The sequence below is a fragment of the Danio rerio genome, chromosome 9, assembly GCF_052040795.2.
Source record: "Danio rerio strain M-AB ecotype USA chromosome 9, GRCz13ab, whole genome shotgun sequence".
Classification (NCBI taxonomy): Eukaryota; Metazoa; Chordata; class Actinopteri; order Cypriniformes; family Danionidae; genus Danio; species Danio rerio.
This window is the reverse complement of record NC_141029.1, coordinates 39,735,001-39,752,946: the sequence shown is the minus strand read 5'-3', so window position 1 is coordinate 39,752,946 and position 17,946 is coordinate 39,735,001. Positions and strand designations below refer to the sequence as shown.

The window sequence follows — 17,946 nt, the reverse complement described above, 5'->3', positions numbered from 1 at the left end:
TTTATAACACTTTTATTTATATAGTTCTTTTTTCAGCACAAATACACTGTAATAGATGCAGACTTCAATTATGAGTCAATTTTGAATTCAGGAAAGCAGCTCCAAATAGGCAAGTGTCATTATTCGATTTTGATATAGTTCAGTTCAATTGCTGTAAAATTAATCAATTATGATTTTTTTTATTCAGATATGGAGAGTTGAATAAGGCAGTAGTGTCATTAATCAGCTCAAGTTACTTCAGGATGGTTTAATTCAGTATTTCAATGAAGATTAATCAATTGTGAAACAATATTTTGCATAGTATTTTTGTATTCTGTAAGCGTAGTACCTGATTGTTTTAAAACTGTTATTAAAAACTTAGCCTTCGTTTAAATCAGGGTTTTTAATCTTGTTGATGATCGTTATATTAAGGACCTCCAACCTAATGTAAATTAAACCTATATATTGTGTTTTTTAGATTTTATTTATTCACGCAGACATACATACACGAGTACACATGCACGCTTATTGTTTTTTTTTTATATATATCTAATGCATGTTATATGTCTTGACACAATGAATGTAACACTTTTAATAATATCTTTTTATTATCTGTTTATGAAGTATGTTTTACTTCCTAAAATGAATCTCATTTGCTGACAACGAATGTTTAATGCTGTTTCTCACACTATGAAAAATAGTAGGCTGCATGCACTCACTAGCGTTTCATTCTGCCTAATTTAATGCCACATTTTTTCTAATCATCTCAGGCGTATACATATCACCAAGGCCACTCTAAACTACCTGAATGGGGATTATGATGTGGAACCTGGATCTGGTGGAGAAAGAAACGTGTATCTCAAGAAGCACAACATTGAAACCTACCTCATTGTGGGCTGCAGTCAGAAGCGGGTGAGACTTTTTAAAAAAATTATTATTATTATATATTTATATATATATTTTAGATAAAACAGGCTACAAAACAGTTTTTCATGTACCTGTCAATTTTTACATTTTGTGCATTTAATTTTGTGTGTGTGTGTTAGGTCACACGTTACAATAAGGTTTAATTTGTTACTGTTAGTAATATATTTACTAACATGAACTAATAATGAACAATACTTGTACGCCATTTATTAATCATAGTTCAACATTTACTAATACTTTATCAAAATCCAACAGGGTAACTGTTACCCTGATAAAGGCAGACTTCTGTCGAAACGCGTAGGTTTTTAGAGATTTAGCCATGTGAATAAAGGCTTTTTAAATTTTTCACTATATTCGAGTGCCTTGGACTGATTCTTGTTGCTGTATTTTGATTTATTTGTACTGTATATCTTTTTGTTGTTTTTTTTTTAACAAGTAAATAAACAAGTGATCACACCATTTGATCGGTCATCATGACTGCAGCAACTTTGAGCCCCCAAAGGGTCCGGTTTGACTGCTCCGTTTTCAACTCTGTCCCCGCCTGCGCTCGGCTAATCTCGTTGATCATCGGCTACAGTCGTGCTTCATGTTGAACGCACCTAATGAATCAAAAAATGAATCAAGCAAGCAACGAATCAAGAAATGAATCCAGCTATAAATCAAGTAAGCAAACAATGAATCAAGCAAGCAAGCAACGAATCAAGCAACAAATCAAGCAGATTCACAGATGAGATTAGCCAAGCGAATCGAGGAATGAATCAAGCAAACAAGCAACGAATCGAGGAATGAATCAAGCAAACAAGCAACGAATCGAGCAATGAATCAAGCAAGCAAGCAACGAATCGAGCAATGAATCAAGCAAGCAAGCAACGAATCGAGCAATGAATCAAGCAAATAAGCAATGAATCAAGCAAGCAAGCAACAAATCAAGCAATGAATCAAGCAAGCAAGCAACGAATCAAGCAATGAATCAAGCAAGCAATGAATCGAGCAATGAATCAAGCAAGCAAGCAATGAATCGAGTAATAAATCAAGCAAGGCAGGGATAAATCAAGCAATGAATCAAGAAAGCAAGCAACGAATCGAGCAATGAATCAAGCAAACAAGCAATGAATCAAGCAAACAAGCAATGAATCAAGCAAACAAGCAACGAATCCAGCAATGAATCAAGCAATGAATCAAGTAATGAATCAAGCAATGAATCAAGCAAGCAATCAATGAATCAAGTAATGAATCAAAGCAAGCAATGAATCAAGCAATGTATGAAGCAATGTATGAAGCAATGAATCAAGAAAGAAATGAATCGAGCAAGCAAGCAATAAATCAAGTAATAAATCAAGAAAGCAAGCAATGAATCAAGCAAGCAAGCAATGTATAAAGCAATGAATCAAGAAATAAATAAATTAAGCAAGCAAGCAATGAATCAAGCAATGAATCAAGAAATAAATAAATTAAGCAAGCAAGCAATGAATCAAGCAATGAATCAAGCAAGCAAGCAATGAATCAAGCAATGAATCAAGCAAGCAAGCAATGAATCAATAAATAAATAAATAAATAATACAATGCAAAAAAATTTAATGTACAGATTTTTGAACAAGGAAGGTCTCCAAATAAATAATGGCTTATTTGCTTATTAAAATATAATGTTTTTAATAGTAAAAGAAAATGGCTGCATCCGTTAATGTGATCAATCTGCTTTGGTTGTAAGGCGATAAATATTAGTTTTTTTTTGTTTCGTTTTTTTTTTACATATTCATCGGCAGTGTATTGCCTTAATTTTATAATTCCGATGAATTATTTCAGATGTGTTTATTGTTGTTTATTTTTAAATACTCTACAAACTCTAAACCTAATACACCTGGTGTTCAACAAGCGATCATTCTCTGTTAATATTCACAGCCTTTTTCTTATGCAAAAACACCTAGTGCTCAGAAATGGCATGACTCACATGATGCAGAAGATGAATGCAAATGAACTCTGTTGATGCATTCAGAGAAATGTGACGTCAGAGAACATGCTAGCTAATAACTTTGACATTGAGAAAGCATAGACCGTAATACTGCTCTGGTTTTATGTTTCCTCTCACAGAAAGAAGAAAAGGCCATGATTGCTAAGATGAACCGACAGCGCACCAACTCGGTCACTCATAACAGCACTCACTGGACCGACCGGCCCTTCTATAATCACCTGAATGCCAATTCTGTTTCCAAGGAGATGAAGAGGATGGTGAGGAAGCTGCACTTTAGAAAAGGGTCGCATTTACCACCCTTGTAGTATGAGAATATTAACTCTGTGCTAAAAAAAAAAAAAAAAAAAAAAAAAACATGTCTGTTTGAATTTACTCTAATTGGCGTGTCTAAAACCCATTAGGGCCTCTGTCAGAGGAAAAGGCCGTTGACAGGGGAGGCTTTTTGTGTCCTGTGTTAACTAAGCCTAAACAATCCCAAGGACATTGCTTAGGGGCCACATGTAAAGGGTCTCCTTCCCTTTGTGGTCGTCCCTGTTCTTTCATTGAGTTCTCAGGTCTTCTTCAGCTCTGGAACCCAAAGGGAACAACACTCTAATTAAATAAAGCTGAATTTCCTCACATACAGGCCTGAGGGATTTAATCAGGCAAAGTGGAACCAGCAATTAGTCCCTATGCACACCATGGGAATAGCCTTTATCTTTTCTTTTTTTTGTTCTCTTTTTTAAGTCAGAATTACCTGTTTCTTTCATCTTGGATAACATGGTAAGAAGGAACAGCAAAATCCATGCAAAATTTGAACTACGAAATAAAAAAAATTAATTAATTAAAAGAATATTCAAAGTTTGGTTTACTATTATTTTTACTATTTCTAATAGTTAAATTTTAACTTTTTAAAAATGGTCACTTTCTTTTTTTCAGCTAGAATATCTTCTATAAAACAATGAGATAATGTAAAATATTAAATAAAATTAAATAAATGAAATGAAGCTTAATAATGTTTTGTTAATGTTTTTTTAATTGACCAAATTTGACCAAATTAATTTGACCAAAAGTGACATAAAAGAGATTCATGATGTTGCAGAAACTTTCACTTCCAGTTAAATGTGTTTCTTTTATACACAACTACTAACCTCAAACATATTATTCATTCATTCATTCATTCATTCATTTTCTTTTTAGCTTAGTCCCTTATTTATCAGAGAATGAACCGCCAACTTATCCAGCATATGCTTTATGCAGAGGATGCCCTTCCAGCTGCAACCTATCACTGGGAAACACCCATACTCTCTCATTCACACACATACACTACGGCCAATTTAGCTTACCCAGTTCACCTAAAGCATGCAGAGGAAACCCACACGACCAGGGGAAGAACATGCAAACTTCACACACAAATGACAACTGACCCAACCGGGACTCGGACCAGCGACCTTCTTGCTGGGAGGCGACAGCAGTACCCACTGCGCCACCACACAGCCTCAAACTTATTATATAATATTTATTTACTTATTTTTAATGTTTTATTTAAACATTGTAAACTACATTACTAATTAAAGGAGAACTAAACATGTAACTAAGCAAATACACTGAAGAGGAGAGAGAGAGAAAGAGAGAGAGAGAAAGAAAACACTAGTGCAATCTTACATACAGAAAATACAGGTCTACAATGTGCTGACCAGGGGCCTGTTTCAGAAAAGAGGTTAAGTGAAAACTCAGAGTATTTTAACCCTGAAATGAGAGAAACTTAGTTTTCCATTTCAAAATGGCAGGTTTGTCAAACTGGAGAAAGCAGGGTAAGTCAAGCCTGTTTCTGAAAGAGAGGTAACTTTAACTCGGAGTTAGTTACTGTGGTAACTTTCTCTGTGAACCTAACCTGGTCAGGAGCAGGTTTTATTCTCTAAACTCGGAGTTTCTGTCAGTCTTCCCCTCTTTTTTTAAAGACGAAGCAGTATTTCTTGCTTCAGCCCTAAGTTTCCATCCTCCTGTATTAATGCTCATTGTGGATATGCGCATAAAAAACAATTAATGGAAACATCATGATGCACATCACTTTTAAAAAATATGCACTAAAAACATGTGCATAACTGAGTAGGATAAACGTTATATTCGATAAGAAAAGATGCGCATAAACTGCCATGAAAACACTTTTACTGAACAAATTCCAGTTTGTGCATTAAAGGTTTGTTATAAGAGATGATGATGAAAATGTGTGTGAATAGACAAACCAGCAGGCTGAGCACACTGTAGAACATCTTATATGTTGTTTATTTCATTCTTAAACGCCTTAACCCTTTCAGTATTAATGTGTATGATTAATAACCTCCAGAGTGTCAAGAGCGTCGTTCTCCGCTTCTCATATGGCTTCAAATGCCCCCACTTTTTCATTGTGTCAACATTGTCTTCTGAGGCGCAAGTACATTTCAATAAATAAAGATTGACGCAGCTTCTTCCACAGCAGTAAATTCTGTTTTTACTGTTGATATTTGGCACCAGTTAATCAGGAAGTGACGATGTTGTTCTCTTTGATTCGTTGGATGGAAACGCTGCTTTATTCGCACATCTTCATGCGTATTCCAGTTTTGCACATAAATTGAATTAATATTTTTTGAATGAAAACATAGCTATTGCCTACATTTCAGTCACACAAAGAACAAAGTCACATACAGGAATGGCTTGCCCTTTTAAAATAAATAATTAGCTTAAATACACTGACCATCGACATGTACTGATTAATGAACTAGATTAATGGGATTATTACTCGTTCTAAAACTATTTTTAGTTCTGCTTTTATTCTAAATGTCATATCAAACTATATCACTCGATCAATAATAGAAGCAGACACACAAGTACACTATTAAATCTATTAAAACTGATTAACGTGTATAAAAATGGGAACGTGTGTAAATTTTTTTTTTATAAATGTCACACATTACATATTTTATTATAGGAAAATATTTAAATGCTTTAGATGTAAAATTACGCATTAACTTGAGCAGCTGTTTTCCCACGCTAACTGTCTCTATTTCACTGAAGCAGTGGTGTTGCTTTTTTAAATATATGGCCGTATTTGCTATAACATTGTATGAGCACATTAAGTTCAGCTGGAGAAAGAAATGCTGATCTCTTTTTTTTTCAGATGTTGCCATGGTGACTCGTAATATCTGTGCTCCATTGATAAGGCCTTTTTATAGTCACGGTGTGTGCGCTTAACTCTGAGTGGATTGACCTAACTCAGATCAGCTATTCTGAAACTGAAAACTCTTAAGTTTATAATCCTCTGTAAATCAACTCAGAGTTCAAGTTTAAACTCAGAGCTGGTTAAACCTCCTTACTAAAACAGGCCCCAGAACTACTATCCAGTACTGATTTGGGGGTGGGGTCTCAATCAGAAACCCCACCTAAAGAGTTTGGACATGTTTGTGAAGGGGTTCCCACAGTTTAATGAAAACAGTGTTAGGTTGGTGAAGAGAGTACCTATTTTCTCTAGTTTAATAAAATAAGGAACATTTCTTATCCAACAATTGTAAAAAGGAGGGTGAGGACTCGTCCAGTTCACAGGAATTATCCGCTTGGACTGAAAGCTAAAGTCTGCAAAATGAGAGGTTAAAGTGTTGCCAGGTGGTAGAACAGCAAATACACCAATAATTGGTCAAGGTGGAACATCTACAGTGGTAATAGCAGACAATGAGACATGTATATGTTTTTGAACATAAATAATGTACATCATCTGTAAGTAGAAGGTAGCAGCATACTGAACAGCACAGCTCGCTATAGCATTGGCTCAACCAGTGGATTCTGCATTTGAAATGTCTGTTTGCCCAACCAACAGCAGATGGAGGGAACCTGTTTGTAATTATTTGTGCGATTCTGCTGGGTGATGATAGTGGCGCAGATAAATCCTGCTCAATATCTCCTGCTGGAGCTCAGACTGGCATGTAATTGCCAGATATCTGTCCACACCTACACAAACAGCGAGCGTTGATGAAAACAGATATACTGAAGCGCTGAATGTCTGTGCCATAATAACAACAGCACCTGCTTTTGGTCTGTTGTATTGTCTAGAGGCTCACATTGGCCTGAAGGAGAGAAACAAATGGTGTAACGCATCACCATACTGACTGTGCCGAGCAAATACACGCATGCAGGCCTGTGTGTGTGGGAGTGTATCTCAGACTGTAAATTTAGACTGTTTTTACGCATCTTGTCTCATGGATGCTTTTTACTCCTATTGTTTAGTGTTTAGTGGTTAGCAATGACCATTACAATGATCATTTGAGATGGGGATTTTTGTTCTATTCCTTGACCCATGAGCCAGCTGTTTTAAAATGTAGTAAGTAGGTGTTTATGTAGCACAGGATTTTATCCACTGTTAACACTTTCTAGAAATTGGGGTGCTAATATGTTTAGACACGCTAGGTTTCATTTATTTAGTTTTGTCTTTAAACGTTATATACAGGTTATGGCTGAATAATTTAAAATAAAGACTCTACCTTAATGTATGCAAGTGTTTTAGAATATTAGAATGATTTCTGAAGGATCATAACACTGGAGTACTGATGCTAAAAATTCAGCTTTGAAGTTAAATAAATATATATTAAATTTGAGAATTGATTTAAATAGAAGGCAGTTATTTTAAACAGTAAAAAATGTCAATGTTTTTGCTGTGCATTTGATCGAACTAAATGCAGGCTTGGTGAGCAAAAATATATTCATTTTAAAAAATATTTCATATATATATTATTTAATATGTTGGATTTAAAATTCATATATCAAACATCTTACCGTTCTAAATATTTTGAAAAGTAGTGTTTGTGGTTTGACTTGCATTTATTAAAATATATAAAATAATAACTTAAATTATGAATGAGCAAAATCTATTGGTTTGAAGGGAACGGGCAAAGATCAAAGGTTTATAATGACAATTAGTATCGTGCAATCCTTAATCTGTTCAATCAGGATCAAAATGCAAAGATGTGTATTTAAATGGTCTTTTATTTAATTGCCATAACATCATCATCATTCTCTGTCTTTCTAAACATGCAAACTATTTTTGTTAATTAAACTCTTTTTCAGGGATACCCAAACTCTGTCCCGGAGGGCCGATGTCCTGCATAGTTTAGCTCCAACTACCTTCAACACACCTGCCTGGAAGATTTTGTATACCTAGAAAGAGCTTGATTAGCTGGTTCAGGTGTGTTAATTGGAGTTGGAACTAAAATATGCAGGACACCTACCCTCCAGGACCAAGTTTGGGCAACCCTGCTCTTTTTAAATTGAATACCATTTTACTCTGCCTTATTTAAATAGTTGTAAAAATTCATCATTATTATATTTTTTACCTGTTATTGTGATGCTTAAAAAACCCTTGGCATTTTTGACCCACATTATGCACAGAACATATGCTTTAATGCATAAATAATTTTAATCATTTTAGAAATGTTGTGGATCACTCAGAAACATCCCAAACTCTGTTGAAATCAGTTATGAGTGGAGTATCTCCAGCTGCTTCTATAATGTTTTCCAGATTTTCCAAAACTATGTTTGTAGGCCGGCAGTTCACTAAGTTTTTTTAACGTCTAATGTGTGTAGTCATGGTTTAAAACCTCTCGAGGACAGAGAAAACACCAACCACATATGCAGAATGGACCTATTTTGTTTCTTCTTCATCTTTCCCATGTCCCACTATGATAAATCAGTCAGTGTTTACATCTGATCTCAGTGGGGTCTCAATTTAAATTTCCTCAAAACGGAAGACTTGTGGTCACAAATCAAGCCACAGGAATCAGTTGTTTTTTCCACAAAGTTAGTTATCATGTCTTTGGTTCTAATGACTACCACATTGCCGTTTTTGCTTTATTAATGTCTTCTCAGTGCATTAATCACTGTTGTGTTATGCACGGTAAGACAGTATAAGAAATGAGTAGAGATTTATGTGTGGAATGTAAGGGGGGGTAGGGGGTGTTTTGGAATGAAGTGTTGAGTTAATAAAAAATTTTTAATACTCCAACATGAAAATTTATGTTGTGAAAACACGTTCCAAGCAAAAACTCAACCCCTTTAATCATGAAGCGTTCATGTCTGTCTCATCCAGAAGGGGTCGCTGTTGTGTTGATTCTAAAAAAATGTTACTTCTAATTCTGCATTGATGTATAATACATTTCCTCTTCCGCTTTTGTTGCAGGGATTTGAGGATCCCAAAGACAAGTGAGTATACATAGAACATTTGTTTACATTAAATGTCAATTCTGGTATTAATAGTGGAATATAGAATTTGTCATGCACAGTACTGTATATGATTTAAAAGTTTTTTTCAGTTTAAGCATTTAAAATATGTTTCTTATGCCCATAAAGGCTGAAGTTTTAATTAAAAGATACAGTTAAAGTGTTAGAATTATTTGAACATAATTACAGTGTGACACAATATCTCATGAATGCTGTTTTTTCTGCTGCTTATTACTTTATAAATGTAAAAACATTTCTGGATACTAAATAAGTATCCCATTGTTAAATGGGTCAGATGAATAGCATTTATTTAAATGTTAGAAATGATAGATGTGTACATTCTGGATGAATACAAGTAAAAAAAAATTTCAAAACAAACTAAAACATTAGTGACCTTAAACTTTTGATTGACAAACTCAAACACTGGGTTCAAAACCCATCTAAAGTTGAGTTAAAATTAGAGCTTGTCTTTGGATTTTGTAACGTATATAAAAACACATGTTACAGTAACATTATAATACTGTAAAATGTATACTTTATGTACAGTATTTGGAATCTGAGGGTTCAAAAAATATATAAATATTAAGAACCACATTCAAAGCCAACATATAAGAGCCCTATCACACACCTGGCGCAATAAGGCACAAGATGTGTTTGCTGCGACATGTTGCTAGTTTCAGACCAGCGCAACACAAATTTTCCCGTTTTCTGCCATGCTGTTTAAATAGCAAATCCTTTTGTACTACTTTGTGGACTCATGGGTGTTTCGGTCTAGAAAAGAGGTGTGTTAAAGCAAATTGTTGGCACATTGCTGTTTTGAGGAACTAAAATAGACTGCAATAAACCAGCTGAAAGCAAAAGTCCAGTGCAGAGCGTGTTAGTTGTGTGCCTCGCTTACACTGCTTAAAACATGCAGGATGTACAGCAATACATAAATATCTTTACAAAGGAAAAAGAATTAAAGGAATTAAATATATAAAAAATTATTACTGTCTACATAAATAAAAACCACTGCCTCCATGTCTTCATCTGGCGGTGGCTTTTTTCAGTTTATTGACGACAATTTGCTTTTGCATATTATTATTATTATTTTATTATTATAATTTTATTATTATTATTATTATTATTATTATTAGCAGGCAGTATTATTTATTATATGCATATTTATATTTGTTTTATTAAAAAGAAGCTTAGATTTGTCCACCTGTGGTTTTGGACCATATGGGGCATAGAACATGTGTTTGGATATAACTTACAATTCATTATTGTTGCTCATTTATTTGTTTGCCGGAAATTAGAACTGAATTTAGAAATAGTTTTGAGATAAATCCTTGCACTTAACAAACAAAATTAGTAGGCTAATGGATGTCTTCAGTTAAATGTGCAACACCGTTTCCTCATCCACGAAAAAGAGAAAGAGAAAGTGAAGGCTGATTGGAGGAGGCTTGTTTTTTATCCTTTTGCTGCAGTTGGTATGTTTAACTGTTTTCTCGCTTGTGGAGCGTTCAGTTTTTACACTTACTTACAAAGTCTGCCATGTAAATAACAACTGCGCCATGGCACGATGCAACTGACTCCTATAGGGAATGGGAGATGAGACTCTGATTGGTTTATTCTCAAAACACACCCATAAGAGAACAACCACAACCCTGTTTGACTGTGCACCGCATCGCAGACTGTATTTTACCATCCTTAATATAGCAAAAGTGGATTCGGACACGCCCTTGATGCTTTTGCGCCATACGCTTTAGACTTTGCACCTAGATCATTAAAATAGAGCTCTTAGAGTTAATAGGCTATATGTTGCTTTTTTGTATGAAGTTCATTGAGTGTTTATTAGTTAAACACTTGTCTATACACACTCTGAATTCATTAACCTAATTAAGCAAATGCTCCAACAGCTAACTCTGCTTTATTTTGATTCTGCTCAGTATCACAAACAAAGCCTTATTCATAATATGTGGCCTTTTATATGTTTTTGGCAGATTGGGGCAGAAAAAGTGAAAATAAATTATGGTTAAAATAGGAAAAGCGACATTAGAGGACACATTTTATTATTGGAAGAATCAATAAATAGAGAAAAAAAACACAAGGGATATGATAAATGTTATGTTTGTTTCTTGCATTTAGAAAAGTGCAGAGCTGGTGCCACTGACCTCATGCAGGTCAATTACTAACTAAGGCAAGAGATATATCTAAATGTGACCGAACTGCCAAATATCAATGAACTAATCAACACATGCACATAAATGTGAGAGTTTCCATCGCTTTTACAGCAGTGTTGGAAAGTGTGCTGAGTCTCTTGATGCTTAATGCATCACTGTGCTTGTCTAGCGTAATTACTAGTCAGCAGATATATATAAAGGTGTAAATACTGTGCAGGCAGTTTTTAATCAAGCATTACTGTATACTGTAACTGAGCCGCTACAAACCCTTTGGTGTACAAGGCTATTTTGATACTTTAGTGTCAAGTAAGCACTTTCACTGGATAAATACACTTCCCATTGATGTAGGGGTTGTTGTTAAATGATAATATTTGGCAGAGATGCAACTATTTGAAAATCTGGAATCTGAGGGTTCAAATTAATCTTAATATTAAGAAAACCACACTTAAAGCCAATTTTTTTAAGTTAACAGGCCATTTTTTTTTGCCAAACATGATATTGGTATTGCCAAAAATGATACTCGTTCAACATAAGACAGAGGTCACAAATGCTAAATTGTTCTATTTAAAAACATGTTTCACTGACTTTGGTTCATTTTAGTTAAAGCACAATGGAAGGTTGGAAGGAAATGTAGTAAAATTGTGAACTGCATGAACTTGACTGCTATTTTCTTGCCAATGATTTGTTGTTTCTGAACAATTCCAGAGTTCTGTTTTTAGTGGTAGGACTGTATAATAAAGTTTAAGGATAACTAATAGAGAAGGACGAAGGAGGTGGAAAACCAGTGTCTTGTGTTATCTAGACATTTCATTTTCAGAAACACGCAAGAGAACCTGAATCCAGAGGATGAGGTGGATGAGTTTCTGGGCCGCGCCATTGATGCTCGGAGCATCGACCGGTTACGATCTGAACACGTCAAGAAATTTTTGCTGACCTTCAGAGAACCTGATCTGGAGAAGAAGGTACTGCTGTCATGTCTAAGACCAGCTTCCATGCCAAAATGTCATTTAGTGCACTATACCCTTTAGTGTCTGTCTGTCTGTCTATCTATCTATCTAACTTTCTATAGATCTATTTATTGTTAGTAAATCATTACATCTTAGATCAATGAGTTGTGTCTAAAAGTTTAATTCTGTGTGCAATTAGAAGCTACTTTGCTTCAGGCTTTATTCTGCAAGATTAATCGGCTGGATTTACAATACATATCAACTTTTATGTTGATATTTTACTTCAAAATGAAAGTTCTGTTATTATTTTCCCATACTCGTATCTAAATGGTTTCATTTACTGTTGATTCCAGTGCCATTTTTGTGAATGAAGTCAATTAGAACTGAAATGATTACAACATTAAAAAAAAATTAAGCAGATTTGAAACAACAGGAGGATGTTTCAGTTGTGAACTGTGCCTTTAAGTAAAACTAATAATTAAATATGGTTTCCATTAATTGGATTAAAGCAGGGATGTCAAACTCAATTCCTGGAGGGCTGCAGCTCTGCACAGCTTAGTTCCAACCCTAATTAAACACACCTAATCAAACTAATTGAGTCATTCAGGCTTGTTTGAAACCTACTGGTAAGTGTGTTGTAGCAGGGTTGGAACTAAATTGTGCAGGGCTGCGGCCCTCCAGGAACTGAGTTTGACACCCCTGCATTAAAGCCTCGGCAACTCCTTGCAACAAAATAAGCACTTAAGTTACCAAAATTAAAAGGAAAATAAAATACAAACTTAAAATGAAATCATAAATAAATTTTCATTAAAAATGGTAAATGCTATAATAGTATATAGCTCTACTAAAATAGCGCTGATTACTGCTGTCTGGTTTAATAAAGTACCATGTAAGCAGCAGTCAAATCCAATTTTTCGAAAGACATGAAATCATGTCGTGAAGAAAAAGCCAAAAACCTTTTTTTGTCCACTTACAAAATCATCAGTTGCTCATTTACTTGCGTTTTTATGCCTAACAAGCTTAAACAATTAATTTTCTGTGCTACGTGTAACAAAATATATGTCAGTTCTGCTGATTTCAGTGAAATTAAAATGATCTAACCTTCTAGGGTTTTTTGTAATAAATTGTGATGTGTGAGCATGAACTAATCATTCATCACATCATTAGTTAAAGCCACTGGTAAAACGTTTCTCGCAAAAATAGAGCAGAGAGCCAATCAGAGCTTCATTATGTTAGTACTGTTGTGCAGGTGGCCTAAAAGTCTACAGCATAGCTGGAAAATGTGGCACGGTGCTGAGATGAATAGAGGAGATGAAATTCAAGGTCCAGGTTCAAAATGAGTCAGAGACTGACGTCTTTATGCCGCAGTGTGATTTGACTCATTTTATGGTTTTACCTTTGAAGCATTTGTCACCACTGACCTTCGCCACCTCAGAGAGATGCGCAGACTCTTCTAGAAGCATGCAGGTTTTGTCACCATGTATCCAAGACTAGGGTTTCTTGTAATGGTGACGGAATGCTAATGGAAGAAAAGTCTATTTTTACATTTCTCTTCCATCTGCAGTCACGTTGACTTTTAGAAGGTTGTACGCTGGTTCTGTGACAGAGTTATCTTATCATTCTGAAACTTTATTCAGTTTATTTAAAGGAGATAATTACTGTTCTTGTTGTCTGTTGTTTGCCCAACATGTCTAGTTCCATGTCTAGTCGGTTTAATAAAAATTCACTTAACATATTTTTGTTTGTTTCATGTACAGTATTTACATCATGTTCACTTTTTTACTCTATTCATAATAAAGCATATCAGAAAATATTAATAATACTAATAGTAATCATAGTAATAATATTATTTATAATAATAATAAATTTGTACCATTTATATTTTATAGTTTCCTCTGGAAAACTGGTTTTACTTTATATATTTATATTTATACTTTATAAGTTGGGTTTATCCTCACTATGGAGAAGCCCATGGCTTTTCATACTGTCTATGGTTTTCATGCAAGGTTTGTATGAGTGCTAGAAAGCCTTAAAAATGTTTAGATATATAATACAATGCTTGAAACTGCTTGAAAATGCAATTGTGTTGGTTTCAAAATAATTTAGCATACTAAATATGTAATAATAATATGTAAATAATTATAATTAATCCTAATGAGTAAATGACAGTAATTCAGTATTGAGTTTTAGGCAAATATACCATCAATAATTTTACTTGAAATACTGTACTATACTATACTGTACTGTATACTGTACTGTACTATGCTATGCTATACTATACTATACTATACTATACTATACTATACTATTTTACAATTCTATACTGCACTACTATAACTCACACCTTTAGAAAAGGTGTAAGAATCAATGTTCTTCCACAAGAAGCATGCAGTTTTATTTATTAACTGCCAGATAAAATATGTATGTGTGTGTATATATATAAAGGGACAGTTCACCCAAAAATGAAAGTGCTGTCATACATTACTCACATTCATTACTAATACCGGACGTCATGATTTTGCCAAGTACGATGTGATCCTGGATTAAAATCTATCCATTTTTGTATGTAAATGTAATCCATACCTATTCCCTACCCCTAAATCCAACTATAACGGTAAACTATTCCCAAAATCAGAGGGTAACAATCATAGAAGTGCATAAACTTAACATCAACTGTAAACGTATCCCTTAATTCCGATTGGTTTATTGGATTGTTGTTCCAGGATTAATACAGATGTTAATCTAGGAACATGTCCTACTTGGTGAAATCAGGTTGGTGTGTTCCACCTGCTTGAGTTTTTGTTCTATGTTGAACGTGAAGATATTTTCAAGAATGGAAACCATTATTTTTGGTTTCTAGCCAGTGGCTTTTGGTTTCCAACATTCTTCTAAACATCGTATTTTGTGTTCAACAGAAAAAAACTCATACAGTACATTTGTGAACCACTTGATGTAAAGTTAATGTTTTGGGTAAACTTTTACGTCAAGCAAGCGCTGAAGATTGAGAAATAATCTAACCTTTCACTTCCCTCTGTCAGTTAAACTTGCTTTCACATGGGATTTAAACAGCTTTTGTAACCTCACTCTTTTCTCTCTCATCTTTCCTCACCTGCTATCAGTACTCTAAACAGGTGGATTCCAGTTTCGGTGCATATGTGGTCTGCGCCTCCCTCGTCTTTTTATTCATCTGCTTCATTCAGATCATCATTGTGCCACAGTGAGTAGCCTTGCAGTGAAACACCCGATCCTACGAAATGCTCTGGTCCATTCAAATAAACCACAGGCTTAGAGGAGGTTTTGTTTAGATTTGAATGGCAATGTCACATAGACAGAATTGTTCATTGTATTGACCTTATTCTTCACATACATGCAGGCACAGCCATTGGAATATTTTTGGCTGGACGCTTCCGGTCTCATTCACTTCTATTGATTTTTAGATGTTAAAAACAGCTTGTTTTGCTGCTTAATGTTGCAAACTGATATTTTATATTATCATTCTACTTTTTATGTATAGTCATGAAAATACTTGTTAGTAATTTCTCCCATAGGCAGCTGAATCTGCATTTCTAACATCGCCAAAATGAGCACAAGAATAAGGTCAATAAGAACAGCCAGAAGAGTCAGAGCAGGTTTTTCTTCTTCCATAGAGCAGATTTTCATTATGATTATTAATAACTATTGTTTGCTTTTTGTTGTTTGGTAGTTCTGGACTGATGGTTGGTTTCTATGTGCTCTGTCTGGTCGTTCTGATGGTGGTCATGTTCATCTCAGCCATTTACTCCTGTTTTGGGGTGAGTAAATTATTGCTTTTGTCACTATATAATATATTTATTAATGAAATATTGTGATGTAAAGAACATTTTGAGAATATTTTATAATGTTGTATTTATTTTGTTTTTTACTATTTAGATTTTTTGTCGAAGTATTCATTTATTTTTTTAAATGTGTTTTTTCATGCATTTTATTATTTAATGTTATGATATATGTGATATGTTTCTGCCAGTGGAGCTAATGAAGCTGGTATGCAATGAACACAAATACTATTACCCAAGTTAAAATTTTAAATAAAATAAAACAAAAAAAATGTAATTGAATTAAGATAAATTTCATTAAATTAGGCGGCACTGTGGCGCAGTGAGTAGCGCTGTCGCCTCACAGCTAGAAGGGTGCTAGTTCGAGCCTCTGCTGGGTCAGTTGGCATTTCTGTGTGGAGTTTGCATGTTCTCCTCGTGTTCGCATGGGTTTTCTCCGGGTGCTCCGATTTCCTCCACAGTCCAAAGACATGCGGTATAGGTGAATTGGGTAAGTTAAATAGTCCGTAGTGTATTTGTGTAAATGTGCATGGGTGTTTCCTAGTGATGGGTTGCAGCTGGAAGAGCATCCACTGCATAAAACATATGCTGGATAAATTGGCGGTCAGTTGCACCGTGGCGACCCCTGATTAATAAAGGGACTAAGCCAAAAAGAAAAATGAATAAATTAATTAAATTAAACACCAAACAATGAAATGAAATAAATGGCAATATGGCATTTTGGGCCCTACAGCAGCGCAGCAACAACACAAAACCACCATCCCCATTACTAGAAAAACAAAACACCTTAACGTGTCCTTCACAGACCATTTCCTAACACTCTTACAGAGCCATCATGGCTAAATCCAAGTGTTTGTCAACCTTCAGATTCTCCACTAAAATAACTTGAGCGCATATGATTGATATGGGGCTTTTAGCTGCGTAACTTTGAGCAGGTCTCCAGAGACACTGAGTCACACAGAGCAAAGCCAGAGACACAATAAAGCACTGGCAGCTCATTTGTGCACACTGAGCTGGAACCGGCACCGTGCTGCTCTACAGGCGACTGGGGCGGCTCTTTCACAGCTCTTTCCTCAGAGATGCTGCCGAATTACATTCAGAACTTCCTGACCTGTAAAAAGTCAAGCTTTCATAGGGTCTCTATTAACTATGATACACAAAGTCTTTTTGATCTTAAGTTTATTAAATAAGTCACTCGTTCTCATCACAGCTGCATTTATTAGTTAAAATAAAAAATTCGGAATTTTTTTTTTATGACACAATGCACTTATTTTGACTAAGTGGTCAGTCATATTACTTTTATTATATTATATAAAAGGTAAATATAGAAAATAGCAAGATCTTAATTAAAATCTCTGAACTTCTGGGCTGTGACATTTATACTGTTGGGCTAAATAAATTTGGCAAAGCATCATCTTGCTTTACAATCTCTCTAAATTCAGCATCAAACTGTGCTTTGATTGTAAATAATCCATGGTAAAATGAAGTAAACAAAGGACAAGTTCTTAGGATGTGGTCTGGAAGTTAATTTTATTCTTTCCTTATGTCGAGATCAGAAGGAAGGCAATTTAAATTTTTCTTCACAATTTGCCACTGCAAAGCATCTTGTTGTTTTCAGAGCACAAATAGTTTTTTTTGTTTCTGCATAGACCTGCAATTGCCTCTTGCTATTTACCTACTACAGTGCAAATTGGTGGCGGAGCCTAGCAGAGAATAGCTGGGTTTCCATCACCCTGTGCTGATGTGCATTTTGAAGTATCGCATGAGAATCGAGTGATGGAGATGTCAAATTTGGAATAAAAATCCCTTAAATAAAAATGATTTTATGCTCGAACTATTTGGACTAAAAGTGTTTTGATAATACTGGGAGATGGAAACACATTTGTCAAATAAACTATAATGTACTTAAGCGAACATTACACCCA

At 34.8% G+C, this 17,946-nt stretch overlaps 1 protein-coding gene across 5 annotated transcripts in view; it reads left to right on the top strand.

The window, feature by feature from the left end:
• The window catches only part of adcy5 (adenylate cyclase 5), a 153,921-nt gene that overhangs the window by 116,916 nt on the left and 19,059 nt on the right, over window positions 1-17,946 (top strand). For 3 of the 5 annotated variants that reach the window (XR_015498917.1, XR_015498916.1, NM_001171585.4), the window contains exons 7-12: window positions 750-891; window positions 2,995-3,132; window positions 9,057-9,079; window positions 12,080-12,224; window positions 15,329-15,426; window positions 15,913-16,000. Coding sequence is in view for 2 of the 5 variants with exons in the window: in NM_001171585.4 (NP_001165056.2) it covers window positions 750-891; window positions 2,995-3,132; window positions 9,057-9,079; window positions 12,080-12,224; window positions 15,329-15,426; window positions 15,913-16,000 (634 nt within the window). In the remaining 3 variants the exon portion in view is untranslated. Of the gene's footprint in view, window positions 1-749; window positions 892-2,994; window positions 3,133-9,056; window positions 9,080-12,064; window positions 12,225-15,328; window positions 15,427-15,912; window positions 16,001-17,946 lie in introns of all 5 variants that reach the window. The other 2 variants (XR_015498915.1, XM_087266773.1) reach the window with 1 other exon arrangement.